Raw genomic sequence first — 19,743 nt, 5'->3', positions numbered from 1 at the left:
TTATGTACATCTCGTCTATAGACACATGTTTCAATATCAAGATGTATTTTTTATTTCTTTGGGTTAGAATTTATTATACTGAGAGGTGATAAATACCCAAAGGGCTGTAATGTGGACAATGCAGTAAGCTTGTTTTCTGCTACTGCATTCCAAAGAACCAAATTACAAAAAAGGAAATCACTAGGAAAAAATACGAACTCAGTGTAGAAGGTATTGGATAGAAGAAATCAAGCCAAACCGAGAAAGACAGTGGTTTGGCAGTGGACTAGAATACCTTGGAAGATGGTGGACTTCCCTCCATTAATGTTTTCAACCAGAGGTTGGACTGATCTGTAAGCCATGCATTGGCTACGGCTTTCTTCCATTGGTAGGAGGTTGGAATAAAAGTTTCCTTCCAACTCTATGATTCAATTATATCTCTACAGAGTTCCGTGCAATGGCTGTATTTTTATTATTGTTGTTGTTTCAACACATTTAACATCTTAGAAAATTCTATACCATTGTCTCTGTTTGGCTTAATTTCTTCTGTCCAATACCTTCTACATTGAGTTAACTCATAACTATTTCATTTGCCATTAATTACTCTGATATCCAGTTTAAAGCAGTGTCTTGTTAGGATCCCTGTTAAGAAAATTACAGTAACACTATCCTCCCCCGTCTCCCTCATCTCTTCATACTCACCACTTCACGTTTCTCCACTTCAAACCAACGGGAAATTCCAGGCAAACTCTGCACCAAAATCAATGTAGTCCTCTCTACCCACAAACTCTGAGACAAAGAAAAACCAAATTGCTTATCAGTTTGCTTCTTTTACTGAGGGAAAAGAGTGCCCACTGCTAGTACACCTTTGTTTCATTGCATTTAGAAATTGTACTCCTTCATCGCAAGCATGTTATTTTTCTATTCACGATGACAAAATGTAATAGAGTTACAGAAACAATGATTAAACAAAGAGAGGAACATAAATCAGCCCTCCCTATTCCAATGCTCTTCAGATACATTGATGGACAATTGAGATCCTGGCTGGAATGATGGAAATTAAAGTCCAACAACTTTGGAGGGCACTTTTTTGGGAAGACTGTCCTAATTCCCTTCCACTAGATCAAAAATGTTTTAAAAAGTATTGTGTGGCTACAAAAGAGCACAGAGAAATGGTCTAAAAGAGAGGTCTTGCTTGCTATCCTAAACAGAACAGGAGGCAAACAACAGTTTCCATGGAAGCATACAAGAGGAGATGATACTTCATTAAATGAAGTATTTAAAAAAACACACACAACTGCTCTCAGTCCCACCACTTTCGCAAGCGTGTCTAGTGGGGACGAGAGACAGGGCCTTCTCTATGGTGGCCCCCCGGCTATGGAACTCTCTCCCAAATGAAATTAGATCTGCTACCTCCCTCCTGACCTTTAGGAAACAGGTGAAATTGTGGCTGTGGAACGAGGCATTCCCAGAAAGTGCGGATTGAGTCAGACGTTGTTTTTAACTTGGCGAACTGGTTTTATATGTATGTTATTTTATTGTATTTTTATCCATTGTTATGTATGATGTTTAAATGGTTTTATTTGTTAGCATTGAATCCTTGCTGTGAACTGTCCTGAGTCCCTCTACGGAGGTTAAAGAACGGTATAGACAAGTTTAGGGGGGTTTAAATTGGTGGGGGCTGGTCCATTATGGAAAGTGAAACTGTGTCATCTAGGGTCAGATTATATTCCAGTCTACCATATTACATAAAATCTGAAACCAACACTTACAGAACTTAGTACTTATTAACACTTACAGAACGTATTACATATAGAAAGCCAGGGTGATGGTGCTATTGGCAATAGCTCACCTCTTAAGATGGATCTACACTGCCCTGTATCCCAGGATCAGATCCCAGATTATCTGCTTCCAATTGGATTATATGAGTCTACACTGTCAGATAATCTGGGAGAATGGGATAAGGGATCAGATGCTGGGCAGTGTAGATCCAGCCTTAGCCACTCTCCCAATGTTGTCTTTGTAAAACACAGCAGGCAAGTCCTTACTCACCAATATGTAAGCATACACATATTTTTCTCCTCCCTATAGGTACTAGTGTGTTTTCATGAAACTCCAGAAGCCATAGAATCTATCCACCTTAGGCTCCACATATGGGCCACTAAAGTCCCTATAACCCATTTAGGGAAGGAGGAACAATGAGGAGGGAAACATTGGCAGTTATATTGAATTGTCTAAGGAGCAATTTAACGGAGGAGCAATGCTGGGCACTGCAATTTAAGGGAGATGTTGACAAGCTAAAATGATCAAGGGTCAGGAGAACAAGCCCTATGAGGAGTGGCTTAAAAAGCTGGGCATGTTTAGCCTGCAGAATAGAAGGCTGAGAGGAGACATGATGGCCATGTATAAATATGTAAGGGGAAGTCATAAGGAGGAGGGAGCAAGCTTGTTTTCTGCTGCCCTGGAGACTAGGACGCAGAACAATGGCTTCAAATTACAGGAAAGGAGATTCCACGTGAACATTAGGAAGAACTTGCTAACTGTGAGAGCTGTTTGGCAGTAGAATTCTCTGCCCAGGAGTGTGGTGGAGGCTCCTTTGGAGGCTTTTAAACAGAGGCTGCATGGCCATCTGTTGGGGATTCTTTGAAGGCGATTTTCCTGTTTCTTGGCAGGGAGTTGGACTGGATGGCCCATGAAGTCTCTTCCAATCTATGATTCTATGATTCTAGGGAGCTAGCATCCTGGTGCCTGGGCTGGATGCATTGCTAATTTGGTACAGACTGAGTTTTGCAGTGATATTTCCGAAACTTATTTCACCACAGCTTCACTCTGGTAGGGAAGGGAAGAAGAAACACGTTTGTTTTACTTGACTGGGAAATGTAATAGTGCAGATAGCAAAAAAAAGCTGCCTTAAAGAATGACTCATTATTTTATTTGCACATAATTCCCTGGTGTAGAAAACTAGTTGCTGTTCACTCCCTAGGAGGTACTTTGTATGGACAAATCTAGTGACATGTAGACAACTCTGAGACGTGATCTGGTTTCTTGTGACATCTCTATTCAAATAAAATATGGGAAATAAATCAAATGCATGTTAATTAGAACTGACAAAATGCCGTACCTTGAATTCATTGTCCTTGTCTTTGGTCCCTTTGTGGAATGGCCTGTCATATCGGAATCGCCAGATGTGATTAACTTTGTAAAAACTTTTGATGTTATCTGGAATGCCTTCTCTCTGCAGTACTTCTTGACTTTCTGGAATTGGTGTCACAGCATAGATTTGCAGATCTGTGCATTTGTTGTAAGTTAAGGACAAAGCAAGCTTACTACAAGTAAAACTAAACCAGCAATGTACAAGAGTACCAAAAAAAAAAAAAAGCAGTGAAATTGTACAAATATTGGACAGGCACATTTCTAAACTGCCCTGTTGATGGGAAAAAATGTCAAATTGCAAAAAGACTTCTGGAAGCCAGTATTTTTAAAAACAAAAACCTTATTTTGATATGTATAGATGGGGTACATTTTTGTTTTGCTTAATACCAGGAAATGGCCTTCTGTCACTTCCTGTTCTAAAAAAAAACATGGGAGAAAATATACTTTGGGAGTGGGTGATTCTAGGAACAGCCATTCTTCCCCTAAAGCAAAATATAGAGCCCTATTTTGGTATGTATGTGTATGTTTTAGTACTTATCCAATGGGATGCATTCTAAGAATCCCCTATAGATAATAGCAGACCCTATGTTTTGACTACATGTGGACTGGAAGCATACCAGAAAATGGCACTGGATGGCTAGAGAAGTTCACAAACACTTCCAGGAAGGAATATTTGTTGATGTATGGGTAAGTTAAATCATGGAGATTAAGTCCATGAGAAAAGGGGAATGGAATCAAAATCAGAAATAGTTAAATTGCTGTATTGTCGAAGGCTTTCATGGCCGGAATCACTGGGTTGTTGTAGGTTTTTCGGGCTATATGGCCATGTTCTAGAGGCATTCTCTCCTGACATTTCGCCTGCATCTATGGCAAGCATCCTCAGAGGTAGTGAGGTCTGTTGGAACTAGGAAAATGGGTTTATATATCTGTGGAATGACCATGGTGGGACAAAAAACTCTTCTCTGCTGGAGCTAGGTGTGAATGTTTCAACTGACCACCTTGATTAGCATTGCCTGGGGCAATCTTTTTTTGAGAGGTGATTACATGTCCCTGATTGTTTTTCCTCTGTTGTTTTGCTGTTGTAATTTTAGATTTTTTTAATATTAACATTCACACCTAGCTCCAGCAGACAAGAGTTCTTTGTCTATGTGAAATAAGCAATAAATCACAACCTCTGAGGATGCTTGCCATAGTTGCAGGCGAAACATCTAGAACATGGCCATATAGCCCAAAAAACCTACAACAACCCAGTTAAATTGCTTCCTAATTTGAGGAAAAAAAACGTTTTTGGAAGAAGTTTCTCTGTGGCTGTACCTGAAGAAGGCGACATTAACCCTAGATTCCTAGAGGTGACCCATGCCTATCTTTGACCCTATTACTTAGGATCACCAAGAACCATGGCAAATATATTTTTCACCATGGCCTTCGATATATCCAGGTCACTACAACGTCACCACTTGGGTGGAAATATAAATTGAATCATACATATTACATTATAGTAAAAACCAAACCTTTCTGGTTTAGCCCTTTTTGTCCTCTTGTCTAGTTGTTTTCTTAGATCCTCTCCCCTATTTCTGTAAGCCTAGAGTTTTCCCAAACATGCTGATACCTCCTTCTGGTTTCTCTGTGATGCCACAGCTATCACAACTCAGCATTTGACTTTATTCTTAGCACACATAATTGTATTTTCAATCATTTAAAAAGGGATTCCACTGCCTGCAGAAATGAAACTGAATTTGATTTTTATGTGCATTTCACTTATTTAAATAACAAGTGGATCTCTTCCTCACTGTCCCTCCCACAGTCTGCGTGATTATGCATGTGTGTGCATTCAAGGCTGCGGATCCTAAACTTAGACCTCCAAATGCTACTAGGCTACAACTCCCACCATCCCTGACCACTGGTCATTTTAGCTGAGATCTCTGGGAACTGGCATTCAACAACCTCTGGCATAACAAAATTGGGAACCTTCAGTTTACAGTGTCAATGAAGTAGATACATTGTGCCTCTGCTTGAAAGATGGTTTCATCGGGCTGATTGGCATGTTGCATAGCAATGGCGTGTGGGAACTCATTTAACATCCGCTGCTGAAAAGCCTCCAAACGCTCATAGTCATGGCCACGGCAAACAAACTCCTTGTTCTGGGTAGAAGAAAAAAGACAGCAAAGGGGATTCTAATCAACATTTGCTTTGCCGTTTCTTTAGCTGCGTGAGCACAACCCTCAAAATACTAGTTCGAGATCAAAACGTGAAACATATTCCCACTTAAAGTAAAATGCTTTCCACTTATATTTGTCCCATTACTGCATTATTTTTGTTATGTTCTGCATGCTTCTAATTACTGCCTGTGATCATCCCTTGCACTTATTATGGTGCACAATTTTGTTCTGCATGATTACTTCATAAAAGAACTACTCTTAAAATAAAGCTTGAAAGGAAGATAATGAGCTATATTCATAATCAATAAAACATGAAACATAACAACAATCTACACCACTGGAGAGAAAGTGGCCAACAAGCCGTGAAGATATAAATAAGAGGAAAATAACCACAGGGGCTACAAAACAACACACTTATTCTCGGAAGAATCCCGATATATTTCCAGCTTCTTCTGCTTTGTCTCTTTTTCCTTTTGTAACTCCTCTAAAGGATAATTACTTTTACCTCATCTCCATTCCTTGCTGTCTCATGGCCACTGAAATGAAATAAAAGCCACTCTATTTGGGAAGAATTGCAGAAGAGGAATCTTTAAAAGGAGTTGGAGGTGCAGTAGTGTTAGTTGCAAGGTGGGAGGACCCTTCAGAGCACCTGTGGATGTTTTCATATGTTGACTCATGTGACAATCACGTTTATGAATTCTAAAGACAATCCACGCAGATGCATATTGATTTTGGAAGTTGTATCTAAAGCTTTTTCTTTAGCTGAACACATGAAAGACCCACACAAAAACTGGATAGATTACTGGCCTTTCTGTCAAATGAATTAGTAAACAACTAAACATTTATGAAATGGGTTGCTGTGAGTTTTCTGGGCTGTATGGCCATGTTCCAGAAGCATTCCCTCCTGATGTTTCGCCCACATCTATGGCAGGCATCCTCCGATGTTGTGAGGTTTGTTGGAAACTAGCCAAGTGAGGTTTATATAATTGTGGAATGTCCAGCATGGGAGAAAGAACTCTTGTCAACAGAAAGAAGGAAACCATGAAAATGAACAAAATCTGGCTACCAGTATTTTAAAAAAACCCTCTAAAATAAGGACAGTAAACAAAGAGAAACACTCCAAAAGCAGAATTCCAGACAAGAATCAACCAGGGTGAGCTAACACCTCCCAACAAAGGATCCCCAGGCAGCAATCAGCCAGGCTTTGAACCTACAAGGCCATTAAATGCTAATCAAGGTGGTTGACGACAACACTGACACTTGCCTCAAACAGACATGAGTTCTTTCTCCCACCCTGGACATTCCACAGATATATAAACATCACTTGCCTAGTTTCCAACAAACCTCACAACCTCTGAGGATTCCCACCATAGATTTGGGTGAAACATCATGAGAGAATGCTTCTGGAACATGGCCATACAGCCTGGAACACTCACAGCAACCCAATGATTCCGGCCATGAAAACTTTCGACAATACTTTTATGAAATGGCCTTGTAGATGTCCAGTGGAGCTTGAGAAAAGAGGTAAAAGTACAGGTCCTTATCATGATAGGTCCCTGTAAGGAATTTTAAACTGCAGTGTGCTGGACGACCATGTATCTCCAGCAGATGCTGGTCTTTTGTAAACCTAAATGAGTTTTGCCCGTTCAAGCCACCACCAAATATTATCTATTATAAAACAGGACATTTAAGTGTTCCTGGGCAAATCTAGTCATTATGCTGATTGCCACTAAAAGAATAGAGAACAAAGGAGTCCAAAGGGAAGAGGCAGATTATAAAATAATGCTACGGCTTTGATTCTGTGGGCTCCTCTGTATATCCTTATGATGTAGTCTGCTTTGTATACTAATCAGAAGTTGTCAATGAAATAATAGGATGGATAGGAAGGGGCAGAAAAAAAACCCATTGTCACTTAAAAGTGACCTGAAGAAAAAGGAAAAGTGAGAGGAGGGTCTTCAGACTTTGCAGGCTAACCACATGGGGGTGGGGGCACTGGGGGGGGGGGCTATATACAGTACTGTCCTAGTATATTACAGCCCCTAAGAGACACTCATTGGCAATATATCATTGTTTATTTATCTCAACCACATCAGCCTTGTCCTTCTACTGCTAACATCAAAGGGGGTTTCTTCCACTCAACAGCAGCATCCTCTCCCTATGATTTTTGAGACATGGTTACACCACCAGCCACTACTACTGTCAGGAACTGCAAATCCTACCACCACACAAATTGTGAACTGAGTCTTTCTTTTGAGGAAGTCCTACTTCACAAGAACTTCGCAAGGTTCTTGGCACAACCTGGGGATCACAACCAGACATAGTGAAGACATCTGCCCTTGCGCTTTGCTACTCTGCTGCTGAGTATACAGGCCCAGTATGGAATACATCACAGCACGTTAAAACAGTGGATGTGGCTCTTAATGAGATATGGTGCATTATCACAGGATGTCTACACTGCTGGAGAAATTATACTGTTTAGCCAGTATTGCACCTCCTGATATCCACAGGGAAGTAGCAGCCAGAAATGAAAGGACAAAGGGATTGACATCTCCGGCCCATCCTCTGGTTGGATATCAGCCAATATGCCAACAATTTAAATCAAGAAACAGCTTCCTAAGATCTACAGAGATACTCGCAGGAACACCTCAGTAAGTGAGAGTCCAAAAGTGGCAGGCTAAAACCTGGGACCTCAATCAGTGGCTGATACCAGATGAGAAACTCCCCCCTGGGCAATCTGGAAAGCACTGAACAGATTGTGCTCTGGCACTGTGAGATGCAGACCCAATCTTAAGAAATGGAGCTATAAAGTAGAGTACACATCATCATCATCATCATCATCATCATTTAATTACTTATTAATTGCCCTCCATCCAAGATGCTCCAGGCGATTTACAAGCTAAATTGTAAAGGATAAAAATACATACATACAGATATTGATAAAATTAACATAGATCAAAAGCTCTAGTAAAAAGCCAGGTCTTAAGTGCTAGGGTAAAAGGCCCTAACTCACGCATGGCTCTCATATAAGGCGGCAAGGAATTCCAGAAATAGAAAAAGCTCTGTGTCTGGTCCTTTCCAAGTACACTTCTCTAGGACCCGGTATATAAAGTAAGTCACGTTGGGATGGTTGTTGCGACCTCCGATGATGGAAGAATGAGAGACGGTCCCTAAGATATGATGGACCCTGGCCGTAAAGAATTTTAAAGGTCAGAACTAGCATTTTATATAAACCACGGTAATCAGTTGGAAGCCAATGCAAATGCCGCAACTCTGGTGTTATATGGCATTTCATGGGTGTTCTTGTGAGTAGCCTGGCTGCCGCATTCTGAACAATATGGAGCTTTCGGGTCGTAGACATCGGAAGGCCAACATACAGGGTGTTGCAATAGTCCAGCCTAGACATGACTGTGGCATGGGAGTGTGGAGAAGAGCAAACCACAGACTACTTAGTACAATGCGTTCTGAGCACTGTCACATGCATAATGGAGGGCCGTCTTACAGCGACACTTGAAGTGGTCAGCTTCTGATCAAAGAAAACTTAGCAGAATGCCAAGTTTTAACTTTGTTTGTATGTGTGTGTGTGTGTGTGTGTGTACACACACATTTTAACTGTATTCTCAATTTGCTTCTGACATGATAAATAAACTTCACAAGAACGCCACTATTTCTGTCTAACTTCCCTACTGCTGTGGCAACTCCTTTTTTCCTTCTTGCAAAAAGACATCAAGGGATGAACCCATATGTCCCGTCCCATCGCCCTCTCCTATAAACTTTGGGCTGGTTTGCTGCAATTTGATTATGCAATCTGCTTAAAAGCAACCAGATACAAACAATTACCACCTTGACAACGACAGGAGCGTGAACTGTGCAGAATTTGCATCATGTACGACTGAGCCACTTTGTGTTGCTATGGTAGCTGAAAACATTTGGGGAAGCAGATATAAATACTGCACCTTAAGTCAACTTTATATTCCAGGAATGGTTTTTAAAAAGGACTCTGAAATAGGCATTTGGCCTAGAAGTTTGGGTTTGAGGGACCAGAAGGACACTGTAAATTGCTTTTAGATGAACTCACTGTATACAGGACAATTTTATCTATTTTTAGTTGCTCTTGAGGGATGAATTGGCTTATCCTCCCAAGCTCCCAATCCCACCCCATGGGTAGCTTCCTGCACGGCAAACTCAAATACGTCCATTAACATCAGCAATCCCTCTCAAAATGATTACAGGAAGCGAAGTCATGTCACTTCTTGATGCCATTATGAGTGGGACTGTATTTGGGGACAGCACAAGATTCTCCAATGCTTTAGGAATATTTTCATATATTTCACATATTTGGAAAGCTTTCCATGTGGCTTCGAGCAAAAAGTGTCCACAATTTGCTCCATTTCCGTTTTAAAATTAAGGAACAAGGGTGGTTTGAGGGGACTGGTAGGGGCTCTGGGGGCCACAAAAGTATGATTTAGTAGCAACAAACAGTCCAGAATCTACAGTTTGAGAGAAGCCCACCTGAAAGGCGATACAGTACTTCAAAGCTTTCAGATTCCATTTTGGGACCTCAGCTAAAGATCCTGTGGCTTCAATATCCACCCAAACTGCTTTCTGGCATATTCTATTTCTATCCCAATCCTGCCTTCAATTTGCGGCCTGATGAAGAATTCTGAAAGATTTGAACACTCCTCTTTTTAATGATATTTTTGTGACCTAATTTTGTTACGCAAATCTCATTTCAGATTTTGCATTTTTGGACTCTTATGAGACTTGTATCATTTAGCACTATGCTACTAGAATAAAGTTCATGTTCAGTTTTCCCATAACAGCTACCAGTCAAAATCAGAAAGCAAATGAAAGGGAGACATTGTTTGAATCAAACATTATTGAAAATTCCATAACCTATTGGAAATAAGTGTACCATATCCTTATTGAAAGGTAAGAATGATGTCACATCCATTTGGCAAATGTGAATCTCCATGAACATGTGGAGACCGTCTTGAAAACCACTAGTCAAGAACAGCATGACTTTGTTAGAGGTCAACCCTTTGAACAAGTGATATTCATAAGCATTCATGTAATGGCGCACAGGTAACTCAGCTGTTAAAGTGAAGAACCATGTCTTTAAACTGCCATGGATAAAGACATGCCACTACAAAAACATATTGGTTAGCAGAGGATGGTTGTTTCTTTGAAGTAGAATTTGCAGTTTTCCAAAAGATATACACCCCTTTAAAACCTCTTAGTTAAAATATGCACTCAAGAGACAAAAACAAAGTAGTCTTTTGGGGGTGGGGACAGCTCAGGTTTACTAACAAACTTCTTGTATATATTCAGCATACTAGTCCATATTCCAATGTCTTTAAGCATATAGATATAGTCCAAACTGTATAACTCTACTCATTGAGTCTGAAAAGAGACACACTACATCCACCTCCACTAAGGTCTAAAAGCATACTATATAACAAAAATGGAGTCCTGTGTCTGAAGCCCCTCCCACACCAAAGAGATACAGTCAAACTGGCAAACCAAAATGTACATACAATATAGGTTAACAATCATACACATTTACAAACAATTAGTGGAGTCTTGGAAGGTTTCGATTTCCAACAAACACAAGGCTGTAAAAATAATTTGAGCCCTAGAGTCATGCAAATAACATGAAGAATGATTACAGGATTAGAAAATAATATGACTCCGTTATGTACTGGAAGACTTCACAAACTAAGTGCAATCCTGCAAGGTTTTAATGTGAAGTAAGCTTTTTAAAGTGACAAAATGGGAAAGGCAGAAAGAGGTTGACATTTGAATGGTGCAAGAAAAATATCTCAGCACCAGTACAGTACTAGAGATTGGGAGGTGGGGGAAGAAGCATTTGGCAGCAGCAGAAAAAATATTATGCAAAACTTATTAGTGCCAAAAAAAAAAAAAAAACCCAAGTTGAAAAATGGCATACTTACTCGTAAGAAAAAAGGAAACTTTTTCCCATAAAATCCAACTCGGAAAAACTCTGGCTCCAAACGCTGCTGATCCATAATTTTATCATACAAAGAGGCTTCCATCACCTGCATAAGATGCAATACAGTTTGAAAAACATCAACACATATTTCTATGAAGAACGGAATTCAGTGTTATTGTTCAGGTTAGCAACACCGTACTATCTATCTATCTATCTATTTATCTATCTATCTATCTATCTATGCTTATAAGCGGACCCAACTATCTAAACATTAATAAGGACTGATGATCACAAAAGAATTAGAGAATTGAGGTGGAGACAGCAGTCGTACTTCTCTTCTTATTTTACATCTAAGAACTATACACATGTCTGCTGTTTTCTTTCCCCCTCCTACACCCATGTTTGCTATTTTTTGCTATTTTCCTTCTACCCTACGCCCTTTACTTTTGTACTTCTGCTTTGTCAGCTGGGAGCATCTTATCACTGGTTTTTGCAAGCCATTCTATCAGCCTTCATGGAGAGGGGGGGCAAAGAGCAGGATTAAAATCCATCCTGTGAACAATTTATTTAGTCCAGGAAATTTAAAAAAGACTGTATCCTGACTTACCAGATCAGTCTTTCAACTCTGTGGAGCTGGAAACCTCCCCCATCTAAAACTCCCAATGAGTCTATACTTGGGTGAACAATTATTGGGGATTATAAGGATTTGGAGGGATGCTCCTGAATCACCCACTAAACCGCCAACATTTTAAGACAAATCACCACTTATGAGGGGGGAGTCAATATCCAAGTGCAGATTTGGGGTGCTACAGTCTAACTTTTTCAAGCTATGAAAGTAAGATACCTCTGTGTTTACCACGCGATCACTCCTGACCTCCGTGATGAAAGACATCATACAAAGATGCATTTATAGAGAACAGCTCAGAAATCTACATGTCAGTTTCCCATATGTTTTGATCAACACATTTTGAGAACTAAAAAAGGTCACTGATGTTTCAACAGTGGGCGTTTAGGTAAGCTGCATGCCACACCAGAAAGTAGCATGAATGTAGAGTATCTTTTCAAACTTTAATTTATCAACAATTGTATGTTTATCTTCAATGCTACTTACAAGATTCAGGAGAGAGAAATTCAATAAATTATCTAATTTTTTAGTGAAACTATGCGTTTCCATAAAACAATTCACTGCCATACAGTTTATATACAAACCATGCAGCTACAACTCTTTGTTTACTAAGACAAAGTAAAATGTGTCTGCCTAAAAGTAAGTCCCGCTGTCTTCAGTATGGATTGTTCTTAGGGGAGAGAACATAGAATTACTGCCTCAATATAGTATAGCAAATAAACTGCATCCATTAAAAATATCAGGTACCAAACAATGTAGCATTGGAATAATTTGGAAACAGAAGTTTCCCGTTTCTGGGGCAACCAAACCAAAAAGGATTGGGATGTCGAATCTACAATTTGCTTTTTCAACATGTTTCCCTTTTGGTTAAGAAAAAGAGCATCATTGTTTTGATATGAAAGCTACCCTGAGAAAATTAAATGTTTGCCTTGTTGACTACCCAAAGCTGTTTTTATATTTATTCTTAATGACTCATAATACACCGAGCTTTATTACCCGCATCTTGCTGAGGTTTCTGTAGTCATAATAGCTTTCATACTGTTCAGCAATCTTCCTGCACAAGATAATGCCATTCTCCCAGCACTGTAGACAAACAAGGAAGAGAAACGTTCAACACAGAAAAGAAATCTAATGTTTTTTTTAGTTGTTTCAAACAGATTTTCAAGTGTCTCCAGTTGGCATTACATGCTAACATTAACCAGCACTTTCAAGTAACATTAACCAAATAGCAGAAAACATCTGTTTATGGGAACTGACAATAGGGTATTCAAATGCCGTCCTCTGGGAACACTGATCTGCAGGCATTTACAAGTGCTGAGAATGCTTGCAGACAAACCATACTAGTGGAGAATGCCTGGGGTGCTTTCATACTAGACTGTTATTACACTATGATTACACTTTAACTGACATTGTTTTATCCTATGGCATCCTGGCATTCACAGTTTAGGGAAGAATATTTAGAATTCTAAGTGAGAAAGTTCTAGTACTTCACTAGTCTACAAATACCAGATTCTGTAGGATGGATCCATGGAAAATCAAGTGACTCTCCCTGTATGAGTTCCCTATCTCCCTATACAAGTCACACAGCCTTCAGAATTATAGCTGGTGAAGACCTTGGAAAACGCTTTCTCTGTGGCTGCTCCCAAGTTTTGGAACAATCTCTTGCTTGGCTTGGCTTGGTTGACTCCTTCCTTGCACTCCTCCTAGCTTTGTATTTAATCTTTTCTAAATTTCTGCATTTGGGATTGCTTTATTGCTGTATTGATAAATATATGGTGTGAGATGCCGACTGTAAAGGAATTATGCCAGCCCCTATCACACATTATTTGTGTGAAGGAGCATAATGCGATTGCATACACAACAATTTGCCTTGGGTCTCATTCTACCATACTGCTCCCCAAAGCTCAAGCCCATTACACTGGGCTTGAGCTTTGGTGCACCAATGTGCGGGGCACCCACACAGATTTTGGTACCTCAAACGTTCTGGGTGGATATGACCTGCTGATTCCAAAAATAGCACCAGTTTCCCTGTATCAGCTCTAGTTTCTGAGATACAGAATATATGCCACATTCCAGAATTCAAACATATAACCAACATATGTAGAGAAAAGGTTCATAAGGCTAAGGTACAAAATGAGCTCAGGCTTGCCAGAGGGATTAAAACCAGCAAGAAGGGATTCTTTGACTATGTCAGTAGAAAAAGGAAGAAAAAGGAAATGATAGGGCCTGTGCATGAAGAAGGTGGTGAAATGTTAACAGGTGATAAGGAAAAGGCAGAGATGCTCAACATCTTCTTTGCATCAGTCTTCTCCCAAAGGGAGATTGGTATTCAACCTGAGGAATATAGAGCCGACGAGGTAATAGAGGAAATGAAACTCAAAATAAGTAAAGAACTAGGCCTGGAATACCTGGTTACTCTAAATTAATTCAAATATTCAGGGCCAGATGAACTACATCCAAAAGTATTGAAGGAACTATAAAAACTTGTGCACCAGCTGCACCCGTACCTTGGGAAGCCTGATCTGGCCACAGTGATCCATGCTCTTGTTACATCCTAAATAGATTATTGCAACACACTCTACATGGGGTTGCCTTTGAAGACTGTTCGGAAACTCCAACTCCAACTAATCCAACGGTCGGCACTCACCAGAGAGACATACAGGGAGCATACCATCCCCTGCTATGTCAGCTCTACTGGCTCCTGGTCCATTTCCAAGCACAATTCAAAGTGCTGGTCTTGGCCTAATAGGTTCCGGCGCAGTTTACTTGTCCAAACATACCTCACTCTATGATCCACCTCGGAGTTTACAATCGTCAGGGGAAGCCCTGCTCTTGATCCCAACACCTTCGCAAGCACGATTGGTGGGGCCAAGAGACAGGGCCTTCTCTGTGGTGGCCCCCCTCTATGGAATGCACTCCCCAGTGAAATCAGGGCGACTCTCCTCTCCTTTAGGAAAAAGCTTAAATCTTGACTTTGGGACCAAGCATTCGGGCAGATGACTGAGCAGCAACTGCCATGACTCATGAGAATTGTCAATGAATAGATCTTGGAATGGAACTCTGGATGATTATGTGGATTTGCAGACTTAGGCTTGCATTTTAATATTTGGATTTGCAGACTTAGACTTGCATTTTAATATTTTAATGGTCAATATTTTAATGTATTTTATAATCTTGTCTTATTTAATGTTAATTGTTTGTATTGTGATTGTTTGTTGGCATCTAATGATTGCCAGTTGTAAGCTGCCCTGAGTCCCCCATCGGGGTTTGAGAAGGACGGGATACAAATGCTTGAAATAAATAAATAAACAAGCAGAAGTCATTTCAGACTTTGGCAATAACCTTTGAGAATTCTTGGAGAATAGAAGTCCCAGAAAATTGGAGAAGGGCAAATGTTGTCACTATCTTCAAGAAGAGGAAAAAAGAGGACCTGTCAGCCTGACATCAATACCGGGAAAGATTCTGGAGCAAATAATTAAGGAGGCAGTCTGTAATCTCTTAGAAAAGAATGCTGTGATTACTAAAAATCAACAAAGATTTTTCAAAAATTAGTCATGCAAGACTAATCTTACCTCTTTTTTCAATAGAGTTACAAGCTTGGTAGATACAGGAAATGCTGTGGATGTAGCATATCTTGATTTCAGTAAGGCCTTTGACCCCCTATGACCCCCTTGCAAGCAAACTAGTCAAATGTGGGCTAGGCAATGCTACTATTAGGTGCATCTGTAAAAGGTTAAGTGACCGAACCCAAAGGGTGCTCACCAATGGTTCCACTTTATCTTGGAAAGAAGGGACGAGTGGATTGCCACAACTTTTGGTCCTGGACCCAGTACTGTTCAACATCTTTATTAATGACTTGGATGAAGGTTTAGAGGGTATGCTGATCAAGATTGCAAATGACAACGAATTAGGAGGGATAGCTAACACTCCACAGAACAGGATCAGAATTCAAAATGTCCTTAACAGATTAGAGAGCTGTGTCAAAACTGACAAAATGAAGTTTAACAGGGACAAATGTAAGATACTACACTTAGGCAGAAAAAATGAGGTGCAAAGATACAGAATGGGTGGTGCCTGGCTCGATAGCAGTCCATGTGAAGAAGATCTCGGAGTCTTCATGGACAACAAAGTTGATCATGAGCCAATGGTTTTTGGGCTGCATCAAAAGGAGTATAGTATCTAGAGATTGAAGGAAGTAATTGTGTCTTTATATTCTGCCTTGGTTAGACCTCAACTGGAATACTGTGTCCAGTTCTGGGCACTACAGTTTAAAAAGAGATATTGACAAGCTGGAAGGTGTCCAGAGGAGGGCAACTAAAATGATCAAGGTTTGGAGACCATGACCTATGAGGAGCATCTTAAAGAACTGGATATGTTTAGCCTGCAGAAGAGAAGGTTGAGAGGAGACATGATAGCCATGTATAAATATGTCAAAAGGTGTCATAAGGAAGAGAGAGCAGGTTTCTTTTCTACTGCCCTTGAAAATAGGACTTGGAGCAATGGGTTCAAAATGCAGAAAAAGAGATTCCACTTGAACATTAGGAATAACTTTCTTAATGTACAAGCTGTTCAAGAATGGAACTCTCTGCCTCGGAGTGCAGTAAAAGCTCCTTCATTGGAAACTTTTAAACAGAGGCTAGATGGTCATCTGTTAGAGATACTTTGTGCTTTCCTGCATGGTAGGGGGTTGGACTAGATGGCCTACGTGGTATCTTCCAATTCTATTATTCTATGATTCTATTATAAAATGTGTTAACAGCCTAAATAGTTGATTATGCTATTATCAATACTTTATAAAGAACAATTAAAAACTCACTTACTTTTCCTCTGTCAAAGTTCTGGATTATAGTGAGATGAAGATACTCTTTACGTTGCCACTCGGTCTGCATGGGATAGTTCAGAAATTCTCGCAGCGGCCGGTCTGACCATTCCAACAGTTCATCATATAACAACAGTGTATAAGCAGCTTCTGCCATGTGTTACAAGTAAACACGCAGAACATTTGGTATAAAAATATCAACAGAAGAAAATAACATTCTTTTTTTAAATAAAACAAAACATTATTGATTTACTCTGACACATGTAAGATTATGGTTCTGTTTGGGCTCCATCTACACTGACCATATAATCCGGTTGCCTCCCATCAACATCTGACAGCATAACCAATGATATGGGGAAAAAATAGTACTTCAGTCCAATGGCTTCTCGAGGGAGATAAGTTGCCCAGTTTCCCCAAAAAAGTTTGGATTTAGAGGCATGCCACTTTATTGATTCTGACCTTCAGTGCAGAATGAAAAAAATGTAGATTTTATAACATAGAGCACAAATATACTTTCTCCCTCAAAGGAAATGTATTGAGGCAACTATGTAATTTATTATAAAAAAAACAATAACTGGCAGTTATAAATATCACTATGCATCCAGACAAAGGCAAAATAAACCTGAGATTAATCAATCATAATCTGGGGTATAATTCATTACTCACCGCCTTCTTAAAAACAACAACAAGCAATTTCAGCCATTTTTCCCAGTGTAAAAAAACCCACCAGATTTTAAGTGGATTTTTTCTCTAGTGTGATGAAGTGGTATTCACTTAAAATCTGCTTTCCTGCAGAATTCTGGGGTTTGTGGTTTAATGAGGCTGTTAAAGGCGCCTCCTTAAACTACAAACCCCAGAATTCTGTAGGAGGCAGAAAGCAGATTTTAAGTGGATTTTTTCTCTAGTGTGATGAGGCTGTATTGGTAGTTTATTCACAATTCAAGACATATTTTGTGCAAACTTCAAATATGGTTATTTTACACCAATTTTTTTTCCTACATGGAAAAAAATTTTTTGTGCAAGAAAAACCTCTGCAAATTTTGTACAGAATATGTCTCATATTATAAAGAATATTGGCCGAGTGTCTCAATACACAATAAAAATGGTACTTTAAATACAATTTTTGTGTATTTTTTATTTTATTTCCATCCTTAATCAAGATATAGAAACCCTTCTAAGGAAAAGGTGAAGAAATGGTGAGCCAAACAACATTCAAGTTTCTGAAAATGGCCCATGAATGCCATCTAGGTCAAATTATGAAACACCACCCCTGTTAAGAAGCTACTGATTTTAGTCCTACATTAGAGGCTTTTAATTTGCATGGAAGATGCAAAGCAATCTAATTTGCAATTGTCACCAAGAAGCAGTATTGGCTGCCAGCTGTTCAGGAGAAGATTTAAAACTGACATTAAAAGTGAGGAGGTTTTGCCAAAAAAAAATTTGGAACATAAAACTGGCCAGGAAAAAAAAACCTAGAAAGTAGGGCATAACAAGCAGCACTTGCACCGTCAAAATTAGTCATTTCTGCCCAAAAAGATTGCTAATGAGATTGTTTAACATTTCTTGATTTTTAACATCAGACAGGAAATGGAAAGAGGAGAGTAACATTATTCTATGACAGCCAGCGGCAGGAGAACATTGTCAGCATGTTTATAAACAATGTGATTCCTGAAGGAAGGTCACATCTGCTCTCTCCCAACTGTTTGGGGGCAGGGGGGTGATCGAAAAACCACATGTACAAAAGCAACTTATTCACTCTTATTCCCATGTTACCGACTTCAGCTTCCAGAATTCCATCCTGCCTATTTGGCCATGGTGGCTGGGGGAAAGAATAAGTGACAAAATGTCTGACCTGGGCTTCCTCAACCTAGTGCTCTCTGGATGTTTTGGAATCGAAGTTCCACTGGCATAGTCAATATTTAAGGATGCTAGAAGCCAGAACTCAAAACATTCAGTAGGTATCCAATTGAAGAAGCCTAGTTTGTCTTCCAGAGCTATCCTAAAGTAATAAGTTACCACAGTGGCTTGTTACGAAGGTGTCTTTGCTATGTATCAATGGTCCACACTTTTGTTACATTGAGAATAGACTACTGCAATGCACTCTATGTGAGGTTGCCTTTGAAAACTATTCAGAAGCTTCAAGTGGTCCAATGGGCAGCAGCCAGACTCTTTCACTGGAACGGGGTACAGGGAGCATACAATCCCCATGCTGGGCCAGCTCCACTGGCTGCAAGTCTGCTCCCAAGCACAATTCAAAGTGCTGGTTTTAGCCTACAAAGCCCTAAATGGAGGTTAAGATCTTTTAGGGAGGCCTTACTCTCGGTCCCACCTCCTTCACAGGTGTGTTTGGTGGGGACGAGAGACAAGGCCTTCTCAGTGGTGGCCCCTCAGCAATGGAATTTCCTCCCCAGTGAAATTAGATCAGCTTCCTCCCTCCTGTCCTTCAGAAAGAAAGTGAAGACATGGTTGTGGGACTAAGCCTTGGGATGCAATGCATTAAGTGAGTATGGGATAATGCAATTTATGGAACGGCTCCGGGAATATGCCTTTGGACTGCATGGTTTTCAATGTAATTGGCTTTTAAGATTGTGTGTTTTAATTATTGATTTTAAAGTATATGTTTTGTTTTATCCTATGTATGTAAATATGGCATCAAATTGTGCCTTTTTTGCAAGCCGGCCGGAGTCCCTTTGGGGTGAGAAGGATGGGATATAAATAGAGTAAATAAATGATCATAAATAACTTAAACAGACCTTCGTGCTATAGAACACTGTTTTTTAAACTGTGAGTCCTGACCCCAAATGGGGTCCCTTTAGCTCAATGTTGAGTTCACAAAAAAGGCCAAAGTAAAAGGTTTCTGAACGCCACCCATTTACACAAACATTAGCAACAACATGCAGTGTTTACAGGGAACTCTCCAGAAATTGCTTCAATTATACTCCAAAAAAAGGGAAAGTTGCCTGTTTAGCATGCCTTGCAAATGCTGATTTACATTTGATTCTTTAAAATCTATTTTATATACCTATACACCTGAGCTCGCATAAATATTTCTTGAACT

At 39.8% G+C, this 19,743-nt stretch overlaps 1 protein-coding gene across 10 annotated transcripts in view; it reads right to left on the bottom strand.

Moving 5' to 3' along the window:
* Positions 1 to 19,743, bottom strand: part of DOCK4 (dedicator of cytokinesis 4) — a 314,593-nt gene that overhangs the window by 21,548 nt on the left and 273,302 nt on the right. For all 10 annotated transcript variants that reach the window (XM_060777644.2, XM_060777634.2, XM_060777638.2 and 7 more), the window contains 6 exons: positions 16,687 to 16,835; positions 12,863 to 12,949; positions 11,243 to 11,347; positions 5,132 to 5,273; positions 3,101 to 3,267; positions 682 to 768 (listed from right to left, as the gene is read on the bottom strand). In XM_060777644.2, coding sequence (XP_060633627.2) covers positions 682 to 768; positions 3,101 to 3,267; positions 5,132 to 5,273; positions 11,243 to 11,347; positions 12,863 to 12,949; positions 16,687 to 16,835 — 737 coding nt within the window. The remainder of the gene's footprint in view (positions 1 to 681; positions 769 to 3,100; positions 3,268 to 5,131; positions 5,274 to 11,242; positions 11,348 to 12,862; positions 12,950 to 16,686; positions 16,836 to 19,743) is intronic.

This window comes from Anolis sagrei, chromosome 5, assembly GCF_037176765.1.
Source record: "Anolis sagrei isolate rAnoSag1 chromosome 5, rAnoSag1.mat, whole genome shotgun sequence".
Taxonomy (NCBI): domain Eukaryota; kingdom Metazoa; phylum Chordata; class Lepidosauria; order Squamata; family Dactyloidae; genus Anolis; species Anolis sagrei.
Note: the sequence above shows the minus strand (reverse complement) of the source record. Positions and strands in the feature narration are given on the sequence as shown.